We start from the raw sequence: 21,141 nt of genomic DNA on the forward strand, positions 1-21,141 counted from the left end.
CAAAATAAGTTGAGCAATATTTAACTTTTTTTTTATGTTATAGAAGATTCAACTCAACTCAGTTTAATGTAATTTAAGTTGAAATTACTTAAATGTCCAAGTTGATTGTACTTAAAGGAGTCATAATGTTGTGTTACCTTGGATACCCAATGCTCTATTATAGTCTTTCAGGCACTTCTAAAAAAGAAAAGTGGAAAAAAAATCAACACAGAGCCCCTCAGACCCTTATTTCTAAAGGCATTATTGTCTCGCGAGATCTGATGCGATGTTTTGGCTGTCGTGGACGGTCATTATAATAATGCAAATGAGGGGCGCATTGATTGGTCGTAGAAAAAATACACCATTTCCAGATACATTCTTACAGAAGCCCCACTAACTGAAAGCTATTTTCAAACTGCATGTTTTGCATGAGTTTGGCTAATAATGTTTAGTGGTATATTGTTTTCATACTTGCATTTAAACAGTTTTAGCCACTGAGCATGGACTCCTGTACCGTCACTACTGTAGCTGCTAGTGTAAAACAAAGTGGAAAGATGTGGCTAGCATTCGTAGAGTCCATTCCCCGTGTTTACCTCGAAGGTAACGTTACATACAATAGCCGCATTAGCAGTTAGCTGCTATTTGTTAACCACAGTAGAGCAATAAAAACACAGTCTTACCTTTTCAATTTCTGGCAAGTCCCTGATGGTTGGGATGGCACCTTTTCCCAAACGGAGCTTCGAGGCCAAGTTCGCCTGATACTGCCCCAAATTTGTAAAAGATTCCGGTGTAAAATGTTTAGCGCACACACCTAACGATACGCCACTTGAAAGAGTTGTTGGGACAGCGTCATTAAAAATGAATTTCCTCCACTGTTCCCTGATAGTTTCGTCCGTTTTTGGTAGATAAAACACATTTGCATGTTGTTTGTGGCAGTCAACCACAGAGCATCTCAGGTGTGCACTCGGTTTCTCCATCTTTCTCGAGTCGACTAAACTGAATCTGAGGGGGAGAGGGGCGGGCTTCCCGCGGCATAGGTTTGCGGTGTCCATATTTGGTATATCCTCCCCCGTCTTGACGTCAAGAGGGGGAAGAAATCAAAATCTCGTTTTTTCGTGCGCGTGCACGTGGCCTATTTTACAAACCCTGAGGTAAACAAACGCTTCACTTTTAAATATCGGCTTCCCGGCCAGTGTACAATCATTATGCAATCATAACATACATTGATTCTCGTGGAAAAGTGAAATTTCTACATTATGACTCCTTTAAAAATTTAAGGCATGCAGCAACTTTTATTACGTCGTAATTGAAGAAATGCTTTTCAGTAATTTTGTCCCCAAAGTAATGTAAAAGATTTACACACTTACATTGTAGCTTGCTGTGAAATTGCTTTGTTTTTGAAAATGTAATTTTTTATTCAATTAGTTTCATGCATTGATGTGTTTGGTTCTAAAGTATTATATTCACGTTTGTGGGTACAGATGGAGAGGCAAATGTCTATGGGCTCCAACATGATGGGCATGCAAGGCCCCGCCCACAACAGCTCATGCTCCTCCCCTCATGTTCCATCCATGCACTCAGAAGCAAAGCTGGTGAGTCAGTCATCAACACACACACATACTTGCATATTTTCTTGCTTGCCTGGCATGTAAAATTTGATTTGTGATTTTTTTCTATCTTCTGTTTCTATCTTCTTATAGTTATATAACTAGTCACCCGTATAAGATACACAACACAAGCACGTATGAGCATAAGAAAACTTCTCTCATTCTGTTGCTCATATACACGCAGCCACACACACACACACACACACACACACACAAACACATGTCTTTCTCTCTTTTACTGCAATGAATGTATGCCAGCTTGTCCGATGTATATCTTGATGCCCTGAACATACACTTGTTAGCACTAGTTCGGCATGGTGGTGATCTCATCAGAAACAAAGCAGTCAGTCAGAGCTCACGGAGACAGAGAGAACGAGAAAAAGAGAAAGAAACAGACTGGTGGAGAAAGCCTTGGAATTGAAAGAAAAGGAATTTTTTTACACATTTCATCAATTTGTCCAGATGACAAGACAAACTTATTTATAGTTCTCTAGTTGCTACAGGAATGTACAAATCTCATTAATTGATATAGTGTTAATTTACGAAATTGCTCAAACTGTTTTGTAACTTTGTCATATACTGACCACAGATACATAGAGGGCTCATTAGCGGCTGTTTCAATGGGACGCCATGCTTAAATCATCCGCCATATTAGAACGGTCAAAGCCGGTCCGTAAACACCCGAGAGCAAGTTGATGGGACGTCTGCAACTGTAGTTATACATATGTATAAATATCTATATCTGCAATAGACTTCAGCAGATAATTTTTGTAGGATTTAGTTTATCACTGTTAGACAGGTTCATCAACTGTCTGGTTACCGACATTCTTCAAAATATCTTCCTTTGTGCTCAGAAGAAGAAAGAAATTGTTTGAATCAACTTGAGGGCGAGTAAATGATGATAGAATTTTCATTTTGAAGTGAAATATTCCTTTAATACACACACTCTCACCTGTAAAGGGTTACCCCATTTCTTTGGGAATTTAAATCTTAGCGTTTTTTACAATCAGAGACTGCGCAGTGTTGTGGCATCTTGGAAAAACTCATTGACTTTTAGTGTGAGTGACGACAGCATCTGAAATGTTGACCGTTCCAAGATGTCGGACGCGTTGACCTGTCTGGAGCGGTCGAATGTGGCATCTACATATACATAACGATGATACTGACTTCTACCTTTAGCCCGGTTTACACCTGGTATTAAGATGCGTTTTGGACGATCGGATCACAAGTAGGCGAGGGAGACATTCCTGTTTACACCTGGTATTTTAATCTCTTTTGTCCACTTTCGAAACACTTCTGGCCTGATTTCTTTATGGGAGGGTCTATGGGCGGATAAATAATGTTTTTTTTTTTCAGATCCTTCAATCTAATTGACGTGTTAGAAATCAGCAATGGTGAGAGAACGTTGTGCTTTGTATGTTTTTCGTCTTCAAACTTAGGTCTTCAGCCGATTAAGTTCAAATCCCGTCTGACTAGCACGCTTCCCATAATGTTTACGCGTGAGACCAGTAGGCGGAGAGTAGGCAGTCTTTTGCGGCCGGTCATATGCATTTTCCGATACCTTTGGAAGTTGTCGAAAGTGGACAATATCAAAACGTTTTAGACCCTGTTTACAATCAAGCGTAGCGTTAGTTCTGGCAGGTCATGTTAGTCAAGCTTGCATCAGCTGACTCTCAGCTGATCCACGTCTACCTATAGGAATATGACCCCTATCACTGTATTCATATATAAGCTCCTTCAGTATTATCAGCAGCTATCGCGTTTCTCAGGAGCTAATTCCCCTCCTCCATCCCCAGCTCCACCTCTCATCCAGTCAGGATTTGGCATTCTTATTCCCCTTGAATCAGACTAATTTCTCGGATTATGTTGTACATTAAAATAGTGACATTAATGATATCTGCATTACATTCATGTTGGTTCTGTTCTGTTTACCCTAAGGGAGGTTATTGTGCTCTCCCTGCTCTTATCCATGCTAGGCTGCATGGATGCGCAGGGAGTTCTTGCCCAGAACAGAACCATATACCGCCAATCCAAACTGTATGCTAATTGTCAGTCGTCTTTGACGATAGTGGTCCTGACAGAACCTGTATTTAGCGTCATCCACTTGTGATCCAATCAACCAAAACGCATCTTAATACCAGTAGTCCAGTCATTTTATGAAAAAAGGTTGAACAAATTGCAACAGGAGCAAACTCAACTGATTTTGTATCCTCAATATATCCTGGGTAAGGAAAAAAACCCCCGAAGAATCCCATTAGGGGAAAGTTTCGCAAAAAGACCCCAATATAGCCTATTCATTCTTTTTTTTATGTGAATAGGGTACAAATTTTAACCTTTAGATATCACCATGAATATTACTGAGTTGATTACTTACATCAAGACAAACAAAAAATGTATTACAAGTTTTTAGAAATTGTTTGTTAACATGGACAAACGGTGCATAATCTATTACGTATGTGCTAATTTGCATAAATACCACAACAGATCGAAACATTGGGTAAAGCCAGGTGAAAATGTCTTGTTGAATCTTGTTGACACATAACAGTAAAATACTTAATGTTGAGGTCTAAATGGAACCCATTTAGGCTACCCAATGTTTCGATCTGTTGTGGTATTTACTATTTATGCAAATTAGCACATACGTAATTAGATTATGCACCGTTTGTCCATGTTAACAAACAATAAAAAAATAAACTTGTAATACATTTTTTGTTTGTCTTGATGTAAGTAATCAACTCAGTAATTTTCATGGTGATATCTAAAGGTTACATTTTTTACCCTATTCACGTAAGAAAAAGAATGCATAGGCGTATGAATAGGATATATTGGTGTCTTTTTCGAAACTTTCCCCTAATGGGATTCTTCTGGGCTTTTTTTTTCCTTACTCGGGACATATTGAGGATACAAAATCAGTTGAGTTTGCAATTTGTTCAAGGTTGACCCCCCATTTTGGCTTAAAATGACTGGACTACAGGTGTAAACAGGGCCTTTATATGATTTATGCAATATATTCCAAGTCGTCTGAAACTTTTATTTATGTTTTGAATAGACTCAAATTTAAATTGTTATTTGGTGAACATAATCCGAACAGCTAATTTGTGTTTATGTACATTCAAATGAAATTTAACTTTTTTGTCCCATGTAAGAAAATCATGCAGGTTTGGAACTGCTTGAGGATGAGTAAATGATGACTGTGGACTATTCCAGGACGGTTACATCCGTCTGCCTGGATTTGTACAGTTACCGTAGATCCCGTTTAAGTTTTATTTGAGCTTCATAGCGGTGGCAAGAGGATCAGCAAGACAGATTTGGTAATTAGATTAAAATCCACTAATTATACATGTAATAATCCGGTATTTGTGGATTTGGAATTGGACTCAGGAGGGAGTTAATTATTTTGCTCTGAGAAAAAGGGGAGCGCAGACATTTCCAGAAAGGAGGCGGCTGAGATGAATAGAGAAAAACAATACAAGATAAAAGACAGAAAAGGAGGGAGAGTGTCTCTATGTCAAAGCATGAGTGATGATTCTGACGGTGGAAAGAGCGTTCGAAGAGCACTTAACTCTCTCTCCTTCCCTCTGTCCCGCTGGAGATTGATTGCCGCGTGCATTTTTTTAATCCTTTCGTTTGTTGCCATGGGAACGGGCAGGGGGAGCATAATATTACTTTAATGTGCAGTCGTATCTGTCCCCTGGCTGGACTCCAGGCTCATCCCCCCTCCATGCCTCTCTCTCGGCCCTGATTGTAATTGAATTATAAATTCCTTTTTTTTTTTTCTCTCTTTTGCTCCGACACATGAAACCATTTGTTTTAAGCTTTCAAGAGCCACTAAAACAATCGTTTTGGAAGAATTAAACATGGGTCATTCTGCCTTTGAATGCTGGATAATGAAATTATCTGTAAGAATGTAAATATATATATAAATATGTAAAATGGATGAAATTTTAAAGTGATGAAAAGAACAGCTGCCAACATCTAGTGTTCCATCAGTCAAAAATAGTATTATATTGAGGCTATAACATATTATATAACAATATTCATTCATTTAATTATTATTAATGAGATCAATTATATATAAAATACTAATTATCAAACATTAATAAAACATAATTTTTGATTAATGGTAAAACAAAAACAAATGATTTTTATGTTTGGTAACAATATTTATTATTATTATTATTGATTATTATTAATGATACCAATTATATTTTAAATAATAATGATCAAACATGAAAAATGTACTGGAAAAACTTGGAAAAAGTCTTATTAAATTACTTATTATGATAATGATTATGATAATTATGATATAATATGATAATGATTATGATCATATGCTAAATGTACTTGAAAAACATTTTTCTTTGTTCTTTGTTTCTGTTTGGAAAATAAAAATAATAATAATAATAATTTTTAAAAAGTACATTCTTAATTCAAGATACATTCTTTGAAATCAAGTCTTAATATTTTCCACAATTCTGATTCTTTTGTTTGATTGATTTTTAGATATTTTATGATATAACAGCACAAAGATTTCTTCCAGTGCGAGATCTTTTTTTAATTCCTTTTTCATTGTTATTACTATGGCATTGGCGCCTATGCAGCTGGGATAATGGTAACCGTTGCTGTCAGGTGACCTGTTCTGGGGTGATCGGAGCCATGTGTCCCCCACATGGCCTGTCCCGGCCCAGCACAACCTCAGTGTGGAGATCCAACCCTAATCTCATTAAACAGAGATGTCGACTTATTCCAAATGGGAAATATCTCCCCCAACTGTAACCTCATACCCAACCCTCAGCCACAAGAGAGAGAGAGAGAGAGAGAGAGAGAGAGGGGGCCGAACTAGAGAACATGAAGAAAGCGAGAGACAGAGGAAAGTGAAAGACTGTGTATGTGAGAAAGACAGGGGCAGAGTGTGTGAGAATATAGTATGTTAGATGGTGGATCAGTGTGCAGATGTATGCGTGCGTGTGTGTCGGTGCTCTTTGGCCGATGAAGCCAAATTGATTTTGTGGTGGGCCAGGGGGTCTCCGGTGGAAAAAAAAAACTGCTAAAAGTGCTTTTGTTCCCACGGGACCGCTGTCAGATCGTCTCTCTCTCTCTCTCTCTCACACACACACACACACATACAGCGCTGTATGGCAGAGTGCCTTGCTGTCTTCATTCTCTGTGGTTAAGGTGTCATTTATCTCAGGCCAGATGTGGATGAGCAGGCTCGTGTTTGTGGCTGTTTTGCTCTTGGGCTGAGCAGCAGAATATTTATTATTAATGAAGCCCCTGATTATACGTTTCAGATATCCAGTTGTTCGATGCGCTGAGCAGATGTAGTTGCTCTGTTGTAAGTGGGAGTGAGATACAGTATAGTCAAATAGTAGTATATTCAGAGTTCATAAAGACATGTTTCTCTCTTGGTTTCCTCTTTTTCGCTTTATGATGTATTTCCATAGACATATACTCAACAACATTCTATGTATCTCGCATAACCAAACCGTGCCCGGTCATTTTGTTTTTCCTTGATTTTCCACATGCTGTGTTTTGATACATGAAAGCTCTGGTGTCTGTGGAAAAGGAAGCATGAATGCTCTTATCAGAGAGAGGAAAATGCCTGTGTATGTGCCAGCTGAACCCTGTCAAACTCACTGCGGATCCACTTTCAGTTCCACCACTGTTTTGGCTTGTGCGGGGGTTTTGAAAAGAAAAGTCCCTATAAGTTTTTGCCAGTTATATACTATACAGCTCACAACTTCCTTTGATACAGTATGTAAATATTTGCTTAGAGCTATAAACTTATATATTAATAAAAAAGAATAAAAAAAATAGTATATTCTATTCTTAATCAATACTTTTGTCTTGTTTTTCAAAAAAAAAAAAAATATATATAATACAGGGCTCAACGCTAAGGATTTTTCTAATCAAAATTCAAAAATTTTAAAATTTTACTTGCCCTGCCACAATTTTCACTGGCTCATCCACAAACAAAATGTTATAAAAAAAAATAAAAATAAAAAATAGCCATGGTTATTTTTTGTTGTTGTTTTTGACCCATGTTACCGTAACCCTCTGATTCTCTACTGTAATTTTTGAAAAAAATTTTTTTACTTCATCAGAATAGTACGAAACTTGTACGAAATCATGAACGTGATTCGAAAAGGTTAAATGGTCCTGAAAAAATAGTCACACTTGTACTGTGGAAATTACCGCATTGGAAATGAATGGGAAACAAATTTAATGTAGTGGAAGCGTTTGGTGCTGCGCCCAAACAAAATCTATCTGGATGCTATTTTTAATTTTTTGATATCAAGCTCAAACATCGGGGTGGTGTGGCGCAATGGATAAGACACATGCCTTTGGTGTGAGAGACCCGGGTTCGAATCCACTGTGAGACACCAATGTGTCCTTGAGCAAGACACTTAACCCCTAGTTGCTCCAGAGGCGTGCGACCTCTGACATATATAGCAATTGTAAGTCGCTTTGGATAAAAGCGTCAGCTAAATGAATAAATGTAAATGTAAATGTAAATTTGGAACACTACTTGGTTAGATGTATGACTTTCTCTCAGTTTTAGAGTAAAACTTGTTTTGGAAAATATATATTTCATATAAATGTGAAAATAGTATTTGTGTGCATTTTAATACAATAAACATAAAACTTTGTTCACTTTTTAAAACTTTTTAAAACAATAATCTGCCATGTGTCTTCTTTAAAAAGAGACCAAACTTAAGTCTGTGTTCCAAAGCATTCAAGATTTATGACAGTTAAAGTTGGGAAATTTTCAGGTCTATGTTCAAAAAGTGAATAAATGGATTACAACTACTGCATAAATATAATTTAGTACCAATTTAGTACAAGTAAACTGTAATAAAATAGGAACAAACAATCAAAGTATGAGCAATAGCACACAAAAAAAAGACAGAACAAACTGACAAATGAAATAAACAGTGCTTTTCAGGTTTATAGTCTATAACAGTAGTTTTATATTATTATTATTAATGATTAGGCCAACAAAGACTAGCAAACAAGACCAGGAACGTGCATCAAGAACGTTTTATTGGATGTTTAAAACTAAACACCCGAGAAGCAAATTGTATAATACATTGAGTCTAAGTTTACAGTTTTGAATATAAGTGGATTTTTTCCCCACTCCTTAAGTATAAATTTCACTAGATATCATATTTTCTAAAAATCATTTTGTGCATGGAAAGAAATGGAAGAAAGAAATGAAAATGATTCGACTAATTTCATAAGGAAAGACACAGAATAAAAATAACTAAATAGTATGCAAAGAATCCGCAGAATGCATTGAGTTTAATGTTTGCAAGGGCATTTGCTTATAGCTGCTTCACACAAGTTCTCTTGACCAAGAACTGAAAAATCTACGACTTCTGGTCGGAATGTTAGTTTCACTATTCATGCCAATGACAGTGAAAAACAATCTGTGGTTCTTTGTTTTATCAGGGGGTAATTATCTATTGTTTACATTGTTACCAAGATGATAAATTTGTGACTAAGCGTCAGGCTAGGTGGTGATTTTTTTTTTTTTATGAGATAAACAATACTATATGTTCCTGCTCTGTTTCTCCGGGGCCGTTGCGCTGGCACACACCGCTCAGATGACATAATCCTTGGCATGCTCTAAATGTACTCGTTTTTTTTTTTTTTTTTTTTTTTTTACTTGAACAGTGGAAAAAAAGGAACCTTTCTTAAAGAAACATTCCACTGAGGGATACAGCTATCAAAGTGATGTAAAGTTTTTATTTGAGCGCTGGAGATTCAGGCTTATGTAAGCGCACCCTCGTTCTGTAACTGTAAGTACTGAACGCAAAAGTGTTCCGTTGCAGACATACTTTAAGCACAAAGTTACATTTGTTAAATATATATATATAAACAGATGTCTTAGAATATCCAAATATGAGTTTCTGTAATTGTGGTGAGTTATACTATATATTTATAGTTATAATATATATGTTATACTATATTAATCCACAAAACACTTTTATAATATTTTATAACATTTTTATAAATATAATAAAAATGTTTTGTGGATTAAAACAATGGAATTCTTGAAAAGAAAACCTGAAAAGAAAAGTTGTTTGGTATAATATTTTAGTATTATTTCTTAGTATAACGGTGAGTCTCCCCCAAAACTGAATTAATGATTCATGATACCTGAAAAAAAAAAAAAAAAAAATTCCACTTTGACAAATATATGATATATGAATATGTGAAACTTTTGTTTGAAAATAAGGTTTAAGATTTTTCCTTTTAATCGTAGATCTCTATTATGTAATTTCCCCATTATTGTGTATTATGTCTACATGGAAACTGCAATGTTTGTTTAGTCATACCTTGCGCTGCAAATGTGAGATATACAATTATGTAACTTCATTTTAAATGTTATGTGTACCGTCAGACTGTTTAAATGACTCAGTATTTCTACTTGATTTTATACAATGAATTATGTAATTTCACACTAAGTTATGAGTCCTTTACTGAAGAGACACCTGCAGCTGGTGCATAGGTTGTGTGTGAAGCTCTGTTTGCACAACGACAAACAGAAATCCACGTTTTGTCGCCACATCTGTATGAATAGTGGCATTGTCAGGGAATGATGTCATAGGAGAGCGTTGATGAGCTAACGCACAGCTGAAACGAGCAACACTGCATAACTCGGCTTTAATATATGTTAACATACAAAGAAAGAGGGAGGGAGAGACTGAATCCATCATGGTTGTGAGAAAATGTTATGAAACTTTGTTTAACCATATAAAATGAGTTTAACACTCATCAAAATGACTGCCTATACACTATTGACTACTCAGAGCATATCATATAATCTATGTCTAAAACATCATTAAAGGGGTGATTTGATTATGATTTCACTTTTTAACTTTAGTTAGTGTGTAATGTTGCTGTTTGAGCATAAACAACATCTGCAAAGTTACAATGCTCAAAGTTCAAAGCAAAGGGAGATATTTTATTTTAAAGAAATACTACACAAACGGCTGGTATGGGACTACACGACATTCCTCCCGGGTTAGTGACATCACTAACCCTAAAATGTACATAAACCCCGCCCCCGGAACACGATTTATAGATTATCATGACAGAATATGTTAATCAATGACTAGAAGATAACTACACATAAGCTACAGAAATTCATCAACTAACCAATTCAGAAATGTTGTCTTTATGTTGTCACTTCTTCTTGAGTCTCTCCATCTTTCTGACTTCGGTTTAAACATAAAGGCTAAAAGTTTTTGAAATTTCCAGTGCATGTCTGTGTGAGGTAAAAGGACACAAGCTCTTGAAGCTCCGCCCTCTGTGCGGGGAGCAGCAGCTCATTTGCATTTAAAGGGACAGACACAAAAACTGTCTGTGTGAGGTAAATTATTATTATAATTATAATTATATTATTAAAGAAAAAGGTGTGTTTTTGCTCGCCCTCAAACAGTGTCAACTTTAACATGCTAAATAAAAATATCTGTGGGGTATTTTGAGCTAAAACTTCACATACACACTGGGGACATCAAAGACTTAGGCTATTTTACATCTTGTGAAAAGGGCATTATACCACCCCTTTAAGGAATTACGTAATTAATTGTATTTTACTCAAGCAATTGTCAAGGAATGGCAATTACTTAATCCTCCAGCTTCTTTGTGCATTGAGTCTTTCCTTGTCAATGCAACAAAAGGATTATCTCGTTCAGCTAATGCATTTTCAATGCACAATAGTTTTTTTCATTAAGTGGATGGGGGGGGATGGAGAACATCTAGTGTGCATTTGTGTGCATCTAGTGTGCATACTGAGGCCGCCAGTGGGTCCACAGACCAGTTGAGGGTAAACATGTGACACGCGTTTAGATGACCACCACTGAACGCTGTTTAAAGGTGCAGTAAGTGAATTCTGAGAAGCGCTGTTTAAAGTTGACCGGACCGAGCACCAAAGCATAGCCAGTCAGTAGTATGGAGCGTATTTATTCATGAGGGTTATGCCTACACTGTAAAAAAAAAAAGTTGCTGACTTAAATTTTTAAGTACACTCAACTTGGATGTTTAATTCATTTAAACTCAAACTACATCAAACTGAGTTTAAAAAAATGAGTTGATCTTTTGTTTTGTTGAAAGTTGAAAATTGCTTAACTTATTTTGATGAGTTAAAGCAATGTTGTCATAACTTATTGATCATACATTTTTTTACAGTGTAGAAATGCAAGAAACTCCAGAGTTCCCTGCTTCATTTGTCACCACAGCTGCAGTTAATAGTTTATTTATCAATTAAATGACATAAGTATAAAGAAAAGGAGGAGCAATGTCCCTTATTTTCCAAGAACAAAACTGAGAGTATGCTGATTTTGAGAATCTAAATTTGTACACAATGCTTGAATAGCAAAGCGTGAGGTTATTGGTCACCTATCTCACACCATCTTTGCGTCTGTACACATGGCTATTTATATTTACTTTGTAAATAATTTGATATTTCCTCAACTACATTTATAGACGCACCTGAAATATACTTCCCTGAACTAGTTCCCTTTTCTCATTTGTAAATGAGAATGAATAAATGTAATTATAGGTGTAAACTACATCACTGTGGTTAAATATGCCACATTAGCCATTAGATGAAATAAGTGCTTTTTGTAGTTTACACTTTGATTCTGCACTTTTGTATGTCAAATTAAGATTTGACGACTAAAACTTAATTGAGAAATCCTCAGCTGATACTTTTGTTTGTCTAAATGCAATGCATGCTAATATGTTTCAATGCTAAAGACATTACCCTACCTGTCTCTTTCTCCTTGAAGTTAAGGACCCTTGGTGCTCACAGATCCATGCCTGAGTGCAATCAGCTCTGTTTTTACAACTGTTTGACCCTAAAATGTTTCAAATGGTGTTTGTTGAATGCACCCCGTAGGTAATACAGGTTGATTGGGAAGGCTGGAGTCTATTTCTTTTCATGCTGTATTTACATGGTAAAGTGATGGATGTCTGTGTCGGCAGTTGCACTCGCGTTGATTAGCTCGTCGGCAGAGCTGATTGTGTCTGCTTTTGTTAGGTGATCCTGATTGGGTTCTAGCTATTACCCAGCCTGTCATTCAGGGGCGGCTTTAAGGGAGTGATTTCCTTGCTCAGCTCCTGCCTTTTCTGGTGCTGAGCCACTTTATGTTGTGTGAATTCTGTATTTGAAGAGCATGTGTCCTTAAAAACTGAAAACTGAAAAAAGATTTGGTGTAGGATTTACTTTTAAGACAGTTTTTTCAATATCCGGCACCTAACCCCCAATCGCTCCCCGGGTGCCGCAGTGAATGGCCGCCCACTGCTCTGGGTGCGTGTGTCCACGGCTTTCAATGTGTGTGTTTGTGAGTGTTCACTACTCACTGCTTCTAATGTGTGTGTGTACTAACTTGGATGGATTAAATGCAGAGGACAAATAACACACTGAATAGAAAAGAAGAAAAACTGAAATAGTTTTTTCTTGTAAAATGTAATCTAAAATCGTTGAACTTTGAAATATACAGTATATATATATATATATATATATATATATATATATATATATATATATATATATATAGCGCATGACATTAAAATGTAAAGTTTGTTTTTAATAAACCTTTTTATTTTATGGGTCAATTTGTTAACAGTAGTTAATGCATTAGGTATCATGAACAATGAATGAACAACTTTTTTTTTTTACAGTATTATTGTTTTAGATTAATGATAATTCTTAAATCTACTATTGTTCTTTGTTTATTCATGTTCATTTATAGTAAGACATTAATTTATACAACTTAAAATGTAAAAAAAAGTGAAAAGAAAAAATGTAGAGTTTAATATTATCCAGATGAATTAAAGCTCTAAAAGTATTATTCATTGTTAGGGTATTATTAGGTATTATTCAACTTTTAACAAACTGAACCTAATTTTAAAATGTTAATTAAAAATTTTCATTGCACATTCATTTTTCAACAACTTTTCTCAACTAATTGCAGAACGCAGTGGATAAAATCAAGTCCCAATCTAGTCCTATCCAACTCGTATTCTGCTTCACATCACATCATGGAAGTTAAACACATTTGCATGCAGTTTTTGGTTATTTTTAACCCTTTAAACTATTTTGACATGCTGAAGTCTAAAAAGCATTTTTTACAAGAATGATCCTTATTTTTTCTGCCACATGTGCCAGCTTGTAGGTTTTTGCCTTCCCTCTGTCATTCTTCCCATTAACTGCATCATATATGAAATTCCTGCTCTGTGACAAAATGCAAAGTAAAGCCAAATTAAATTGGTTCCAAATGATTAGCCTGGCAAAGCTGACACAGACCCACAGTTGTGCCAAACAGTTCAGTCTGACGGCAGCGCTCCCACCAAACGGATTGCATCTCCCGGCTCAGAAACCCTCCCATAAGAAATCAGTTAAGTGGTCCCCGGCTCGCAGCCGCTGGCAGGGTCTTGCTTTAGGGGGCGAGAGTGGAGTGGGGGTGGGGGTTGTTAAAAATGAGCTAATGGGCGGTGTGGAGGGATCGGGCATGCGCAGCGAGGCACAGCAGGGCCTGGACTCGGAGAGATGAGGGCAAGACCCTTATTGAGTCTGGCATCAGTGTTCAGGGGGAACTGGGAGAAATAGATGGGCGTCTCATACCTTGGAGCCCAGAGAGCAGGAACCAGTGCCAGGAAAATTACAGCTCAGATTTATGCAATGAGAGAGAGTGAACATAAAGCACAGTACAGACCCAGAGGGCTGAAGGACGCAAGAGTTAGTGGCTGAGACGTTTGAATCTATGGGACTCTGATGCAGGATATACTTTAATAGCTGATTTCTGCCTCCTCTGTGGTTTGAAACGATTGTAAAATAGCAGAGCCATGGCTAGAATGAATTCAATCTAATTTTGCTGTTACATGTTGCTATATTATGCTGTCAATTTAACAACTTTTATTATAAAAAATATAATATTACAAATAAGTATGTTCATTAATTAATTACATGAAAACATTCATTAATACTTGAATTTATTTTAAAATGTAATGTAATGGCAAAGCTGAAGTTTCAGCATCACAGTCATTAGAGTCACATGATCCTTCGGAAATCATTCCAATATGATCATTTGGTGCTCAAGAAACATCTCTTATTATTATCAAGGTTGAAAACAGCTGTTTTTTTTTTTTTTTTTGGAAACTGAATAAAAAGTCTAAAGTATAAGTCTATTTAATCAGCTTCTGACGGATGGCGATCCATTCTTGTCTTATTAGTGTTCGGGGTTGATCACAAATTGTGGACTTCTGCGTCTCCACTCGCCATTTGAGGATTTGACCACAGGTTCTCTATGGGATTAATGATCTCAGAGCCAGTTCATTATCACTCTTGCCTTGTAACATGGTGCTCCATCATGCTTGAAAAGGCATGGATCATCACCAAATTGCACCTGGGTCATTGGGAGAAGTTGCTTTTGCAGGACTTTTGATACCATTTTTTATTCCTGGCAGTGTTCTTAGGCAAAACTGTGAGAACCCACTCCCTTGGATGAAAAGCAACCACACACATGGATGGTCACTGTTGGCATGACACAGGACTCACCTTTTCTTCTCCAGACAATCGATTTTCCAGATGTCCCAAACAGTCGGAAGGGGGCTTCATCAGATAAAATACCTTCTGCTGTCCAATCATTACTTCCTGCAGAATGTCAGTCTTTCCTTGATGTTTTTCTTGGAGAAAAGTGGCTTCTTTGCTGCTCTTCTTGACACCAGGCCGTTGTCCCAAAATCTTTACCTCACTGTGCATGCAGATACACTCGGAACTACCTGCTGGTGACACGAGTCCATAGCTGACTGTTACGTTTCAATGCATTGTTAAAAAAAAATGAAGGTTTTCACCAATGAAGCTTTTTGCAATTATTTAAAATGCATCTCACTCTTCACAAGCATCTAGAAACAATGTGAATCAACACCACAACAACTGAAGCAGCAAACTTTGCCAAACACAACATTGATGTCACTGCCAATACTTTTGGCCATGGATGTGTATATAGAAATTTTTGAAAAATCGAAATTTTACAGATTTTCATGAAACCAAGGGCTCCGACTTTCTTAGTTGGTTCATGTTGGAAGAAGAGAGAACAGTCTCACAGTTCAAAAAGTGTAATCGTCACAGGCAGGGAATAGGAGAGAGATGAAAGGAAATGAAGAAGAAAAGGAACAACACAGAACAAGACTGACAGAAGGAGTATTAGACAGGTAGAGCTGTCACTGATACGGTTCAGAGTGAGTTTAGTTGGCAGTAAGTCTGGCAGACAGCAGACAAGCTCTTTCTGGCTAGACACACACACATACACATACACAAACACACACACACACACACACACACACACACACACACACACTGTCCTGCTCCACTTCTACCCAGGGGCTCCCTCTTGCCTCTGACCTCATTCACTTTGATTTACTCCTTCAGCAGCAGGTGTGGCCCTCCCTCTCTCTTTACACTCTTTTATTGATATGAAGTCATCCCTCCGTCTTCAGAAAGCTGAGGCTGTTGTCAAGATGCACCTTGATGCATTTGCGATGATATCACTCAAACACCGGTGTCACGAAGGAAGAGGCAATTAATAAATACCATTAATGTGCAATTACCCGTCATGCCTCTGGCTTTGTGAAGCACATGTGAGTGAGAGAAATTAGAGGTCGGGCTAAAGCTCAGCGATGAAACCGAGAAGGATTTGAAACGATCGCTGCTCTTATGATTGTGCGGACGGATGGACGTTGCGGGATATCTGTGTGGATATCACATGAACGAAACCCGATAGATCATCGCCTGGGCTCTATGGAGCTATGTTTTATATTGCTTAAAATATCTGATGATTGATTTGTAGAAGGAAAGGAACGGGATAAGAAGGATTGGGGGTTATTTCTCAAGATGCTGTGGAAGGTATTATCCAGGTCCAGACGCATCCCCCTTAGTCTCATGTTGTCACATTTTTCACTGTACAGTTTAGTCTAATTTGTAGCTTGTTGTGGCTTTTAGGTGCGAGATCATCTGAAATGTAATTGTTAAATAAAAAATTAATTCAAATAATGGCAACAGTTTTCAGTCTTATGGTTTTTGCTTGAACTATTTAGAAGTTAAAGATAAAAAAACTTTCATATTGACTAGGAGGCACTTATTTTGATAAAGGTTGAAAATAAAGTACACAGCCTTTGCACATATTTTTGCCTTGAATTGCAGTCTGGAGGCTAGTTTCCGAGTATCATAGATAGTCTGCTTTTTTTGGGCAGTCTGATTTGACAAATATCTCAGATAATTGTGTTGTGTATGATGTGCACAACCTCTGCTTCAGACCAGTTGAATTATACCAAACATGCTTGATATTTTCACGCATAGTGCATTCCAGCCTTAAAAAGACTTCATTAAAACATTCTATATGTCACCTATTCTAATTTTTTGTTGTCTGTGTGTGTTTGGATTTGAAATGGGAAACATCTTTTGCTAAAATCTCACACATGGTGACACATCTGACATTAATCTCTCACATTTTATCTACATAACTTGCAGTTTGAACAGTCAGTCTAAAAAAAGCTGCTTTACAAATTTACAGTGATTGAATTTTATAGGCACAGAAATAACTCTACACTGTAAACAAATCATATGATCAATTATTCAAGATTCAACTGATTTTTAAAGTCAGTTTAATGTAGTTGAAATGACTTAAACATCCAAGTTGACTGTACTTAAAACTTTAAGTCAGCAACTTCTTTTTAACAGCGTAGCCTACTTAACTTGCTACTAAGTGCTTCAAACAAAACTCTTTGAGTATCTTTCAAAAGTTTTAACTTGGCAAACGTCGGACAATCCAGTGCTTAGCTTTTCCACAAAAAATGTCCACGATTACCAATTCTTAAACTTTTACATTCCCTCCCCACCTGTCTTGAATATTTGGTTACATCAATCTCTCTCTCTCACACACACACACTTCTCTCTGTCGTGAATCAGTTCAGGAGAGTTTATCTCTGAAGGACAGCTTCTCAACAGGCCAACACTTGTGTTACAGTAATGACTGTTTTCCTCAGGTTTTGCAGTGCCAGCGTGCAAGACAGCACTATCATTACAGGCTAATACAGCTGCTGTTTCAGCTCGACTCTAATGTCTGTTTACACCTCATTACCAAAGGCAGATGAGACACACACCAGCGCTGATCTGGGTTCTCAGCCAACGTCATAAGAGATTATGGACACCTAACATAAATACAGTAGGTTATATTACAAGCCTCCCTGCACCGTTCATTTCTACCTGCCAGATTTGGAAGAGAAAGTTTTCCTTGAAGTACTTGGGTGAGAGTACTTTTATTCTTATTTCTTTCTTGCTCTTGCTACACTCTTAAAAATAAAGGTTATTTATTGGCTTATATTGGTTCCATGAAGAACATTTGACATCCATGGAACCTTTCCGTTGCTCAAAAGGTTCTTTAGATTATTTAAATGTTCTTCACACTAAGAAAAGAAATGGTTCTTTTAAGAACTGATCACTGGGGAAACCATAATGGTTCTTCTATAGCATCCCTGCGAAAACCCCCGGTTGGAACTTTTATTTTTATGGGTGTATACATTATTGACAACTCCAGTTTGTGGTATAGGAAGTGTAAAGGATGAGAAATCCTAGTTAAGTAATTGCTTAACAAATGTGATCTGAACTTTCTGGTTTTGATGTGTCAGATTTTTGTCCCGTCGAGTGACTAATGGTTTCATGTTTATTCTGGGTTTCTGCCAGCAGGAGAGCAGGTTTCAGCGGTTTGTTTGATGTTACCAAAAGCTCAAAGAATGAATGTCTGTCTAATAAGTGTGCCTTTTGTTCTTTTATGGTCCTTTGTAGCTGATTATCTGCTCGTGAAGTTGTAAATAAAGCAAAGCTTATTAGAGTACGGTTTGCAAGAAAATACCATTTTCAAAATTGCGTGTTTCTTTGTAATTGTTTGTGAAATGTAGTAGTTCTGTGTTAAAAAAAAAAAATTAGTGTATATATTATCTATTATCAATTCAGAATTTTTTTCCTCACATGTTTGGTCAAGTGTTTCAGCACATAGCTTGTGTATTCCGTATCAGTAGTGTGTCTAGTGGTTACTAGGTATCTGTTAAGTGTGCACTTCCTGCTTTGTGCCGTCTCTCTCTCTCTCTCTCAGCCTGTTGTGGCTCATTTGGCCTCTGACCCCGTGTGGCACTCTGGGGCCCTGCTCAGAGCCAGACTGATTACATTAGAGCACTGATAGCGGACGCTCTCCCTACGCCCCACAAATGATGGATGAATGTCTCTTCCTGTGGAAGAGAAAGAGCGAGAGATACTCCAATACCCCCCCTTCTCGCTTCCCCCCTCCATCAACTGCTGGCTCACTGCCAAGCGGAGCTTTATAGGACGAGGCCCCGTGCTTGTTCTCTCTTTTAGTGTGGTGCGGCCCCAGACAGTGGCATTCCCCCGTGTGGGAACTCGGCGCAATCTGCAACCCGGACCAAGAGGGAGGGAGAGATAGGTGCACAGCTGCCCAGGTCCAATCAAAGCGAGAGTGTTGATGGACAGGTGGCGCAATCAGTCAGAGGTGTTTTAGTGCACTGTGACCCCATGTCAAGTATGTTAATGGATGAAAGATGGTCCCTTGGCTCCTGTGATTCTGATACACTCCATCTTTGTACACGTATTAGAACCTAGACGTCTCCTCTTTTAGATGAGCGGAGAGAGTGACATGCGGTATGTTATATACAAAATTCTTATTGTCGATATATCTCATTGGACCAGACAGTTTCGAACTTTTGTTTATTTTTGAACAGTTTAACCATTCCTTGATTAAATTGACCATTAAACCATTCGTTGTGGTGGAAAAGTGCATAATTTCAAAATTCCATAAAAATATTTCAACATTGAAGTGTCCAAAATATTTTTGCATTTAAAAAATATATATATATGTATATATGATGAGATGATTTATAAAATTTTATCTTTCAATTCTTCTTTGAAAAAGCATGAACATTTTTAATATATATATATATATTATACAATATTTTCATGCTTTTTAAAAGAAGTGGTCTTATGCTCATTAGGAGCGCATTTATTTGATCCAAAATTCAATAAAAAACAGGAATATTGTGAAATATTTTTGCAATTTAAATTTACATTTACATTTACATTTAGTCATTTAGCAGACGCTTTTATCCAAAGCGACTTACAAATCAGGACTAAATTAAGCGAGTCATCATGAAGAGGCAAAAGACAACAACGCAAGAAGTGTTCAGAATACGAAGTTCAGGCATTATTCAGAGTAGCATAAGCATGATAAGTGGGATTTTAAGGGAAAGGGTTTTTTTTTTTTTTTTTTTTTTTTTATGAGTTTAGGTGCTCATGGAAGAGATGGGTTTTCAGCTGTTTTTTGAATGTTGTCAGGGATTCAGCATTCCGGATGAGGGTGGGGAGAGTGTTCCACCAGCATGGAACTGTGAATGAGAATGATCTGGAAAGTGATTTTGTGGCTTTCTGTGATGGAACCACGAGACGTCGCTTTTTGACCGATCGTAGGCGTCTGGTGGGGATGTAGGCTCGTAGGAGTGAGTGAAGGTAGGAGGGAGCTGAGCCTGTGATAGATCTGTAAGCAAGCGTCAATGCCTTGAACTTGATGCGAGCAGCGAGAGGTAGCCAGTGCAGAGAGATTAACAGAGGGGTGACGTGGGCCCTCTTGGGCTCGTTGAAGACAAGACGAGCTGCAGCATTCTGGATCATCTGAAGAGGTTTGGTAGCACATGCTGGAAGTCCGGCCAGAAGAGCATTGCAGTAGTCAAGCCTAGAAATGACCAGGGCCTGGACGAGGAGTTGTGTAAATGAACTGATTTCTTTTTTATATATATATTTTAAAATATAATTTACTCCTGTGATGCAAATCTGAATTTTCAGCATCATTACTTCAGTCTTCAGTGTTGCATGATTCTTCAGAAATCATTCTAATATGCTGATTTGAAACATTTCTTATATTATCACTGATGGAAACACTTGTGCTGCTTAATATTTTTGTGGAAACCATGATACATTTTGTTAAGAATTCTTTGATGAATAGAGCAGCTTTTATTTCCATTCTTTTCCAACATTGTTAAAGTCTTTACTCTCACTTTTGATCAATGTAATGCATGTTTGCTGAATAACAATATAATAATATCTTTCAAACAACAGCAACAACAAAAGTATTACTGACTTAAAACCTTTGAACGGCAGTGTGTGTATATGTTCAAACACTGCATTTTTTCCAATAAAATGTTTGATATATTTTATGTAGTGTCCAAATACTTTTTTGAATAGTGTGTTGTTAATAATGTTACATTTTAAAAGGCAAAACCAGCCACTCTTGGTCCTTTTTCAATACAACATTAAAATCCAGACATATAAATCATACACACAATCATGCACTAGACATACACAGATATCAGACTGGGGGAACAGAAAATAGAAAGTTTAGGTGCCTCACAGTGGCTGGCAGTGTTTTCTTAACGGGAAGTGTTTTGCATGCTGCAGCAGAAATGTTGATAAAGGCAATGGTGG

The 21,141-nt window shown here is 37.2% G+C and overlaps 1 protein-coding gene across 3 annotated transcripts in view; it reads left to right on the plus strand.

Moving 5' to 3' along the window:
• Window positions 1-21,141, plus strand: part of creb5b (cAMP responsive element binding protein 5b) — a 69,895-nt gene that overhangs the window by 38,166 nt on the left and 10,588 nt on the right. For all 3 annotated transcript variants that reach the window (XM_084384872.1, XM_084384874.1, XM_084384873.1), the window contains one exon: window positions 1,461-1,571. In XM_084384872.1, coding sequence (XP_084240998.1) covers window positions 1,461-1,571 — 111 coding nt within the window. The remainder of the gene's footprint in view (window positions 1-1,460; window positions 1,572-21,141) is intronic.

This window comes from Rutilus rutilus (genome assembly GCF_951802725.1).
Source record: "Rutilus rutilus genome assembly, chromosome: 17".
Taxonomy (NCBI): domain Eukaryota; kingdom Metazoa; phylum Chordata; class Actinopteri; order Cypriniformes; family Leuciscidae; genus Rutilus; species Rutilus rutilus.